This window comes from Halichondria panicea, chromosome 4 (assembly GCF_963675165.1).
Source record: "Halichondria panicea chromosome 4, odHalPani1.1, whole genome shotgun sequence".
Taxonomy (NCBI): Eukaryota; Metazoa; Porifera; class Demospongiae; order Suberitida; family Halichondriidae; genus Halichondria; species Halichondria panicea.
In genome coordinates this window covers 2843882-2855046 of record NC_087380.1, presented here as the reverse complement: position 1 = coordinate 2855046, position 11165 = coordinate 2843882, and the positions used below count along the sequence as shown (strand labels likewise).

Here is an 11165-nt window from a genome sequence, read left to right as displayed (position 1 = left end):
TATTACAAACAATACGTAAATTTAATCCTATAATTATAACAAGGTACGTCGTTATACAGAATTTATAATATAGTGGAACCATATCCGGACACCTTGGTTCTATAGAGGCAGGCCGAATAACTGCCAGACAAATCGAATAGATAAACCACGCCTTAATCCACCCACTTAATTGATAAACAGCAGTGCCACATGCATGGTTGTCTGTGCCTGCGCAGAAGATATAAGCAGACCTGTCTCCATAGTAACAACTGCAAGAGACACGCCCATTTTATTAAAAATAAAATTGCCAATACGGATAATCGAGGTTCTACTGTAGTGTCACGGAAACCATGCTATAGATACACGTACATGTAGTCCAGCATGCACTTAATTTGCATGTTTGTAGTATAATAGCAACGAAATGTTTTTTCAAAAAGTAGTATATTGAACAAAGGTACGTAACCAAAAAATTAATATAAATTTTGAAGTGCAAAATGCACATACGAAAAAACATTAAACATCTGTATGGAAATTAAATCTTTTGTTGGAGTGTTCAAAATCTTAAAATAACGATGTATGTAAAAACGTAGAAAACCAAAAACTTTACAGCAACTTCACCTTAAGCATGCCAGCATTCACCTCCTCATATCTGTACAGTGAAGAAAACAAAGTTGTTAAGTGCATGGTGAAAATTTCAAGAGGACATCCAAATGATGGGGTTTGAACTACTGCATAGATAAGTCTAAATTACAGCCGAATTTGTCAGGGGGGGGGGGGGGGGGGGAGAGAATCTAAAACACAATTTACACACAATTTACTATCACAGTTCAAAGATCGCGATCAACAGGAGCACATTACAGAAGGAGCGTCTAACTGTGCATGGGTTCGGAAATCACATCTCGTGTGCTTTCCTAAACGCCGCATTGCCTTATAAGAAAAGTGTGTAAGTACTGTGTACATAAATTACGGACCGCGGTCAGCCTGTGAATATCATTATAAACGGATTTTGTATGTAGTGCAGCAGCAGGAGAGCTAGGTTGAGCCAGAAAGAGCTAAAATGAATAGCTAGATCTTTGATGGATGTTGGTATACATCATGGAAGAGACTGTCATCGGTGAGGTACAGAAAGTTCTAAAATAGGAGCATATCCAGTCACTTTGTACAGAGTAAGTTTGCTAGACTTAGACTAACACATACTAGGCGTTTTGTTTTTGCAGTAGGGAGTCTTACTGGGGTTCTTAGAGAGAGAGCTTACTACCAGGCCTATAGCTAGCTAGCTAGCTGTAGCTTTTCACTTTTATTGACCTTAGCCTCGATTCCAGGCCGCTAAGAGAGGGCCTGGTATCGACTGTTTGCGCATGTGCCACCTATTACCCAGAAAGTGGGTAATTCGGATACCATTGTATTTTGCTCAGTAAAACAATGACGTCACAACGAACGGAAGTAAATTGAAGAAAGTGGATAGAAGTGTGATTGTAGCCCGTGTGATAGCATTCTAATAGCTACCCTTAGCCTACTATGTTAACAAAGGACTCACAGCCTGCAACAGTGTGGATAACAATCCTCTGAACGGAGGGGAAGGCTGACAATAGCCTATATGATAGGCCACGCCCATCTGACACTAACCTTGGTGAAAGTCGACTCTATCAGAAAGAAATTGCTGCTGTAACCAATACAGCTCTGTCTCTAGCTAGCTAGCTATATAGCTCTGTGTCTGACTTTATGAAGAGTATTCTTTGTCTGTATATGTTATTCAGGATATAATTCGGGTAAAAATTCAGTTTAATGGGAAACATTACGGGAATATTATCCAATAATTTTGCGCATGCGCAAGCAGTCAGTAGCAGGCCTAATTGTTTAGGCCTTGAGAAGGAGGCTATATTGACCTATGCTTGGTAAAAGTGCACCGTCAGCTCAATTAGCACTCGCCCGCAGACCCACTTAGTGGTTTTGCATATAAGGTCATGCTTTGCAAACTTCCACGAGATGCGATTCCCGAGGTAAGACGCTCCTTCTGTAATGTGCTCCTGCGATCAACAAGGAAAGCTTTATAGGACAACCCAATTTGTAAATTCTCAGGCTACCATGTACTATTTCCAAAACCACAAAGCAGAATGAGGCAATGATAAATACAAATTATAATGATATTCATAGAATTTTAATTGAAACAATATTCTTTTCTTTTCCTTTAGTGCCACTAAATTGCCAACTTTGATGCGTAAGTGCCTGTGAGAAACTATGGCGACACAGCGCAGGCTTACTTGTAGTTGCAGCGTTTAAGGAAGCTAATGACAGCTGGTTTGATCCGGGCCACTTGTCCCTCGCTATGACTACCTCTCCCGGTCACCACCTCGAGCGCAACTCCTGTACAGGTGAAGTGGGATGATGGTCGTGAACAGACAAGCATATATAGCAGGTAATTAAATTACTCAAGCTGTAGCAAGAACTACAGTCTAGTATTGTACTCGGCAAAGTATCATGAACTAGAAGCTTAGGGCAGAACAATTTCAATTGACTAAGCAGACACCGTAATGGATTCGCACAGGTCATCCTTTCTTTCTTACTTACCCTTCTCTGTGTAGAGCTTCTCCTGCAGAGCCTCCAGAGCCTCACTGACATGCAGGCCATGGAGGTCCAGTCGAGTAATGGAACGGGAGCTTCTACTATGGGTCCTGCAGGGAGGGGGGGGGGGGGGAGCAAAATGGTGGATTTTGTTGACAACCAATGTCTTTGATAAACCAGTGACATTGTATGCAATGAATGATACTGGGTATATTAAGCAGCTCAAGTAATCACATTCCTAATGCCCAGATACATACCGTATAGAGGGTAATTTTCATGGGGCAAAATAATCGTTGTTTTCATGGTTGAAGGTCTGACCACGAATATTTTACCCACGAATGAAGCGACCTTGCCTATATACCTTTACCTGCAGTGCAAGCAGCAACCACGAACATATTATCCACGAAATGACTAAATACTGCTCAACCACGAATATTTTGTCCCCTGAAAATTACCCGCTATACGGTACATGTACATGTATACAATGTACATATAATTATAATTATGTGTTTACAAGTCTAAACTCGAAATAATTATAATGTCTATACACGTATAATGTTATAGTGAACATGTTCCAGACATAAGACTGTAACCATGCTAATTATGTGACACTCTAAGAATGCAGTGTCTTAAAGGAAGCTCTAATTGACCATCCCGGGGGAGATCAAGCCCAGCAAACAAAGCAACAAAGCAACTCAAGCCCACTCACTGCTTGGATAGAGTGTGCCCAGCTGCCCTCCTGTTGGCCTCCTTCATCTTGTCAGTGTGCAGGTGACCCTATAACAACCCATCACAATGTATTAATAGTACACAACTACATGTAGGATACGCACATCCTATACACTTATTTTATTGATGACTAATACCCAAGGGAGGTGCCTAAGCAAACCTTAAACTTTAATACAGTGTCATGCACAATGTATGAGGCTATTAATTTTAAGGAACTAAAGAGAGGTCGACCTTCTCTGCTATCACAATGTACACACCCACACCCACACCCACACCCACGGCCATGATCTACAGCTAATACATGTACCCCAGTTTTATAAGAGAACTCTTTAACTCTAAACCGAGACCATTTCACAACTTACTTGTTGAGCGTAGAATTGCGCCAGTGAATACTGCTTTTGCCCGTGTGCTTTGGCTGCTTTCTGAAAACTCTCTGCTCGTAGTTTAGCGTGTAGTGCCGCCTCGGCTCGCAACTCATCGTAGGAGGGTTGATAATCCTCCTCTTCCACCGATGCAAAGTCCACCACTTCCTGTCTAGATGAGGCCACGCCCACTACCCTTCTGGGAGAGGTCAGTTTGGTGGGAGATCGGTGCCGGGTGGGGCCAGCTGCAGACGGGAACAGGCCTTCAAGTTTCTCAGCAGCATCTTTATAGTTGAAGCTACATGTAACGGGGGAGGGGGGAAGGAGATCTTGTTACACGTGGACAGCACAATAAAGTTTTGTACAGTAGACTAAGATATGGAGGTGTTCTTTAGAATAACGCTCGCTTTTAGTTTTTAACGTGTACCTACATTGTAAGACTAGAATTGCATTCTCAGCAATCTTACTTTGTTCCCATAACAACGTCACAGATGGTTGACCTATTGACCCCTGGAAAGTGAGTGTACAGCTCAGTCAGCTTTAGCTGCTGGGACACCTTCAGATCATTGCTAGTCACAGCTGGCATTGCCTGAGGGGGGGAGCAACAATGAAGGCTTTGAATAAGATTATTAGAAACGTCAAACGCCAGTGGGTGTCATTATTCAGATATTTGCTTGCTCAGGCTAATAATTAGGTGTCTGAAACAGCCGCATTAGTGTAAACATGTACTGGCAATGTATAATTATACATGTAGAAATGGTAAGTTAAAACCCCTTTACGTGGATCACATGTAGTGTGGCCACACCATTAAGCACAACCTCCTTCCTCTCTTACCTCCAGAGTTAGTCTTCTGTCTCTAGGCAGTGTCTCGTCCTGACCCCTGGTGAGTGGGAGGGAGTGGTGGTGGCGTCGAGGGGTGTGGTCTCTCACGAGGAGCGGCTCACTGGCCACTCGATGTTTGATCATCTCCGTCTCCAATAGTGACCGTGCCAACGCTTCATCTGGACAGGGCATGAAATGAGTTGCAATTTAACCATAATAAATAAAAAACAGGACATACACGTACAAGTACAATTAAGCTCAGGTAGGTATACCTTTCTTCAGGAGAAGCTCAGCTTGTACCTGGTACTCGATATGCTTTGCCTGTGTGTGTGTGTGTGTGTGTGTGTGTGTGTGTGTGTGTGTGTGTGTGTGTGTGGTGTGGGTGTGGTAAGCTATTGCCTGTATCATTCTCTGCACTCTACCTGAAGCGTCTTGACCCACATCTGATATATTCCCTTGGCAACCGTCTCGGAGAGTAGTACCTTCAGATCGTCACCTTGTACCTCACCTGCACGTACAATAAACAGGGAAACTTATATATATAGTATGTGCAATAAAACACAATGAGAGAGAAACTCCGTTAGTATTGCATATAACTTAATTAGTATGCACGTCTGCAAAATAAGCACATACACACTGTAGTCTATAATTATACACACATGAAAATGCACAATAACAACTGTACAGTAGCACTAAAGCAAGTACGTGTAAGAGGCACATGTGACACACCCACACACACACCCACACCCACACATACACCAGAGTACACAATATTCTCGCACAGTACCTTCATGCGGCAGATGTTTCTCAATGGACCCATACAAAGTTTGCAGCTGCTTTGCAAACGATTCACTCAGCGTCAGAACTAAATTATCATCGCCATTGGATTCAATCTTGTCTCGACTGGACGGACTACTTTTAGTAGAGCTCACTGCACTACCTTCACTAGAGTCGGCCATTTTAGCGTTCCCCTCGGCAACGAGGCCATTCATTTCTTCTTGCAACATCTGTGCTATCTTCTCATCATTGTAACATTCCGCACTCTCAACTTCAATTTTCTTGTCGTCTTTCACTTTTTTCGGAGTTCTTAGCTTGCTGATTTCTTTAAACTGTTTTTTGGGCTTGTCCAATGGAATGGGCGTTGTCATGGAAACAAGAGCGACAGAGAGGGCACTTTCGACGTCCACACATTTTGTTAGCAGCTGCTGGAGATAGCTTGGCTCAAGATCGGGAAAACACCCAATGAGAAAGGTCAAATCGTTCTCTTCTTTGTTTTGTACACCATTGTCATTATCCTCCACACTTGCTTCTGGCGCTGCTTCTGTCAAGTCCATTTCGGTTGCTAAGAGAGCTGCTCCATTTTCTGAAACATCCATTTTAGCACTATTTTCGATTGCTACATTCTCAGTTTTCATTGCATCAACTTCTTCATTGTTTAGTACGAGAATATCCTCACTCGGTGGAAATGCAGAGAAATTTATTCCCTTTTCTTCGTCTTCTTCGGACGTGCAAATGCTTTCTCCCAGACTGACATAGATCTCCACAGGATGGGGGGAGGGCGGGGGGGAAAAAGAATCGCTGGAGGGCTCAACTTGTTCGTCTGTATTTTGCAGTATTGCATTGGTTTCGCTGGTTACCGGGAAAGCTGACGGGAAAATGTCCACATTTTGCACAATATTTGAGAGTTCTTGCTCCAAGCTATCCATGACCGAGCTACTGGCTACTTCTCTACTTGATTCCACCGATTCCTCGCTGCTAAGAAATGCATCTAAAGAGTCGCTATTCAATGGCTGAACATCTTCATCGACAGGTGAGCTGTTTCCCTCCTCCAAATTCTGGCGGCCATTAATGTCCTCCAAATGACCTTCAACATCTTCTGTAGACTCTTCTTTTTCGATAACGGCTTCTAAGTGTTCTGTTGCCACGGTAATACCTGCTACAGTGGAACATGAGAATTACGGTACGCACAATAATATTATCAGAGTAGTGCCTATACCGGTCGGTACTAACCACCTCCAGACAAAAATAACCACCTCTTAGGCTTAAAATCACATACAGGCATACATGTACAGTGTCAGTAATAGGCTGTAAAAGAGGCAAGTTTGTGTGTTGATCGAATTGAGATCATAAGGATTGAAAAAAGACAACCCACTTCTAAAATTATGGACACTTCTGTTCGGTTCGTAATTAATAATTACATGTACCTGCACTTTGCTTACCAATAATGCTTCTATCATCATCACCAGCTGCCACTGTTTCTCCACCTACATATCTGGAGACAGCATCACTGGGGAAGATGGTATCTATCCAACCAGACTTCATCAAGCTCTCCTGAAGCGCTCCTAGGAATGGGTCGCTATGACTGTGTTCCACACTATTGTCCTCTGGCAGCTGCTTCAAATCAAGTCCATCAACCATACGAGATTTTCTCACCACACCCATTTTGGGCGCTTTGTCGTCGCTAAAGGAGGCTAGCATTAGGTGGGCGTCATTTGGAATCAGTCCTTCCGTAAAATTCTCGTGCAAACTAGACACCAAATTGCCAAATGAATTCAACGGATTCTCTGCTTCGTCTTTCGTAGCCTCCAACAGATATTTTTCCTCCCATCCCTTACAGCTGTCAAACGCTGCACTGAGAATGTTCAAATTACCACGTGTTTTTCTCACGTTGTCAGGAACTAAATGAATCGTAACTGGTCCAACTTGCATTTCATTAATCATTGACTCATTTTTCTCCTCCACAGCAGCTGAGTCCAAAATGGGTGTGGTCACGTTCAAAACAGACGCATCAGTTGTAGAAGGTGCTTGTAATTGTGAAAACATTGCTGTCAAGTTTGTAGAATCATTTTCAGTGCTTTCTTTTCGTGCCATTTCCCAAGCTTTCTCCATTAAAACAAGTCCGTCATTCTTCATCATTTGTTCACTCGCATCAGTCTCCATGGATACAGATACAGGTTGCTGTTCAGAAATCCCAACTACTTTGTCTGTTTGTTTATTGTCCATTTTGCAAACGTTTTTTCGTTTTTCGTTGCCAACCAGTTTGGCCAGAGAGCTTGGGTCATGTGATCCATTGAGGTCCTCGTCAGTCAGCAATTCCATCTCTTCCGAGGAATCCCATTGGTCGCCTAAGAGATCGGCTTCTATCTCAGCCACAGAAGGAACATTAGCGAGAGAAATTTTAGCACTTTGCTCGAGGTCAAGCGTGAAATGAGCAGCTGCTGTAGGTGCAGATTTCGTCTTTTGTGGGGGAGGGTTCTCGGTTTTATTGACCTTTTTCGAATTGTTTGGCTTCCCGTTAGTATTAGTGCGGCTTTGCTGATTGTCATGGCTACCATTTTTCTCAGTACTACTCTCATGAGTATGTCTTCCGTTTCGTTGTTGATTGCCTTCATTCTTTCTCGGTGGTTTCGGAGAAACCATTTTCTTCGGTTTTGTTTCGTGCGTCTTGTTGCCTCGACTACTAATCGTGGGCTTATCTTTCTGCCATCTTTCGACTGTCGGAGATTTCGGCTTCTCAACTTCCTTCTTAACTTGCCTGCAAAAACAAATATAATGTCGATGAATATAATTATAGGACGTCACATGACATCTCTGCCAATGTACAAGGCATTCAATGAAACCGAGATCTAATTATAAGCACATTATTGGCTAGAACTATCTGAGTTACGATAATTATGGCTCTGTGAAAACATATCAGACAAATAGTTTGGGCTGAACAGTTTGAGAATATTGGCAAACAAAACTCAACTTTTGAAGCCAGCATCCATCCTCTAAGCATTGTACATGAGACTGAATATAGTTCTCACCTTTCCTTGTTTTTGCTCTGCTCAATGGGTGTGGTCTTGTTAGTGGGTGTGGCCTTGTCTGGCCGATCACTAGTGAGTATCCTCTCCACAGACATTCGATGTTCGTACTTCTCCAACATCCTCTCAATGGCCGCCCGAGGCACACCGTGTTTGTTACGTCTGCAAATGAGGAGAAGGCAATTAAAACTGAATACGTTCTCTTAATTACGTACCCTACATTGGTAACTAAGCATGCACACGTACGACTTTGAGTCTTGTATATGTTTACCATGCAATGTTAACATAATTATAGGGGGAAAATCCACACTTCAGGCATGTTACACATGCAGTCAACAATGTCTCTGGATTAATATTAGCACAGGGCCTTGTAGCAAGGCCTGGGGGCGTGCCTTTATATTGCAGCATCTGGTGTATTCTAAGTCACTGGGTCCGCACAGTCACATTCATACAATGAACTGTACATGTGTAGCCAACACCCACTCACTTTGTTAGCTCGGCAACTTTGAACCTCCACGGAGTGTCAGGCTCAACAATCTCGACATCATAACCAAGCTCAATAGCCTGTGAAACACACGCATGTATTTAGTACAGTCACCTCATACAGTGTGAGATGTTTGCACAGTATATACTGTACACCACTACACCACAATGTACAACACAGATAATACAGTGAGCACATGTACGTACAGGGGTCACCCTAGGGCAGACTCTAACAGTGGCTGTATTAAAGAGCTGGCCGACTGAAACACTGCTATAGATACTTGGGGCCCATAAACCTGACTGTATTAGTATTGCGAACTGCTTAGAGGGCAATCATAAAAGACGAGTCACTACGTGAACCAATCTCTCTTATACATAAACACTGTTAGAATAGGTAACTAGTACAGTGTGACGTATAGTTGACAACGTACCATTGACACATACGGCTTCATCTCCCATGCATTAGCGTTGGTATTGTCGATGACAACGGGTGAGCGTCCGCTGGCCATAGACTTGCGAGCTAGAGAGAAACACACAAACTTTTGAAGAAGAAGAATGTAAATTTGATGTCAAGACTTTACACTTTGGGTATACTAATAAGCACAAATAGCCTAAGGCAAACAATCTTCTTATGGGATAATAAGATATTGATTATGCTACAGCATCTGGTAATTTAGGCTCATACCTTTCACTCTGTTTTTTTCATGATTATCCGCCAATGCGGTGGGGTCAAACACATACCTGCGCCGAAGACATACATACTGATAGCAACAATCAAATAGCAACAAAATCACATAGCATGATGCGTGTATTCCAAGAAAATGTAAAAGAAGCCACATGCAGCTTTAATTCGAGCAAGTGGAACTTACTTTCCACTCACTACAAAGAAATCATCAGTGCTGCAAATCACTCCAAATTGACCTACCAGACTTCTAAAGAATGAGAGACATAGATCTGAATGACATAACACGACAACACCTCTGGGCACAATATTATACATTCTAAATTAAACCTTCTCACAATAAGTATACGTGTATTTACGGCCACAGATTGTACATCAACAATTTCTTACAGTTTGTACATTGCGAACACTGCAATTCTAAGCCCTTCTACATGTAACCTATTATAGCAATTTAAGCAGTGGTTCAAACAAAACATGCTAGTGATTTTAATCGTACAGTCATTAGTCAGTACCTTGCCAGAGTGCTCTTTCCACTTCCAGATAGCCCTCGAATGATTATCAACTTCTTCTCAACACTCTGCAAAGATGCCGACTTTTGCTCTGTTGGTTTTGACCTCTCTTGAACTTTAGACCCTTGTGGCCGTGGCTGCAGCGGCTCGAAACGATTTCTGACCTCAATGTGCCGATTCTGAAGACGTGGGATATTTCGTTGTCCAATCGTCACTGGAGGGGGTGGTGGTTTCTGAGCATACTCAGTAGAGTTCGTCCCGGTCACCTGGCCATTGCTCCTGATACCAGGGTGGGGAGATAGCCACTGCTGGGGTATACCCCCGGCGGCCATAGTGCTTGGAACAGTTTTACTTCTTCCCGGTACAGTTACAAAACTTCTGTTCGACGTCACTACTTCAACAGGTGAACAACTTCGTTTGCTAACAACAGGTTTCGGTGTCGGATGTTGCAGAGAAACAGCTGGTTGGATGTTGGGCCACAAGTTATCGTTATCGTAGTCTCCCGTATCTAGCGAAGATTTGGGGGTGGGACGAGGTGGTTGATACTGATACTGCTGCATGAAGGGGGGCTGGTTGTATACGGGGAGTGACGGGAAGGATTGTGGATCAGGAGTCATCCATCTGTGGAGTGACTGAGAGTTGGTGGAGGGCTGAGGGGGCGTGGCAATATACGCAGGTTTTGATTGGTCGTTAGCCTCCAAGGACATTTCGAGCAACCTCTCCACAGTAGTCTCAACTGTGTGTGTGTGTGTGTGTGTGTGTGTGTGTGTTGATACGTTCAGTGATATCAATGTTTGATCAGTGTTTTGTGTTCCACCCCCTAATAATAAATTAAGATCACATCTCACGTACACAGTAATTAAACGCTTAGCAGTACACTATGATGGGCCTCACCATTGTCCTTGCTCTGGTTGAGAATAATGGCGATCACATCAGCGTCCAAAGACGGAAACATGCTCTGCAGCTCACTCAGGTGCTCCATATTTAATATTAATTAGTGATTAAATCAATCAGATTCTGATCTCAACTTGACTGCAGCTTGACAGAACATCCTACACATCTTGGCCTTCATTTAGAGGCCTAGAAAAAACAGCAATCTACCTAGCTATTAAGTCCCAGTACAGGTGAAATAAAATACCATAATTTTTTTGTACAATGTGGGGCCGGGGAAAGTCATGTAGCCACTGTGCCACACCCATCATAATAAAATTAGCCACGTGGGTGTGTGTGAAGC

The 11165-nt window shown here is 43.0% G+C and overlaps 1 protein-coding gene across 2 annotated transcripts; it reads right to left on the bottom strand.

Moving 5' to 3' along the window:
* Window positions 1-349: 349 nt before the first annotated feature.
* On the bottom strand, window positions 350-11121 carry LOC135335310 (NEDD4-binding protein 2-like). Of its 2 annotated transcripts, none has more exons than XM_064530764.1 (18): window positions 10826-11121; window positions 9935-10667; window positions 9610-9672; window positions 9426-9481; window positions 9172-9260; window positions 8745-8821; window positions 8261-8419; window positions 6674-7989; window positions 5242-6390; window positions 4877-4962; window positions 4727-4775; window positions 4467-4633; window positions 4100-4221; window positions 3633-3930; window positions 3251-3318; window positions 2548-2651; window positions 2241-2343; window positions 350-628 (listed from the first exon to the last, which is right to left on the bottom strand). In XM_064530764.1, the coding sequence occupies exons 1-18, from the start codon at window positions 10911-10913 to the stop codon at window positions 583-585; spliced, it is 4773 nt and encodes a 1590-aa protein (XP_064386834.1). In that variant the 5' UTR covers window positions 10914-11121; the 3' UTR covers window positions 350-582. The 2 variants fall into 2 exon arrangements, with proteins under 2 accessions (XP_064386834.1, XP_064386835.1); XM_064530765.1 differs by having other exon boundaries at window positions 5242-6387.
* Window positions 11122-11165: the final 44 nt, after the last annotated feature.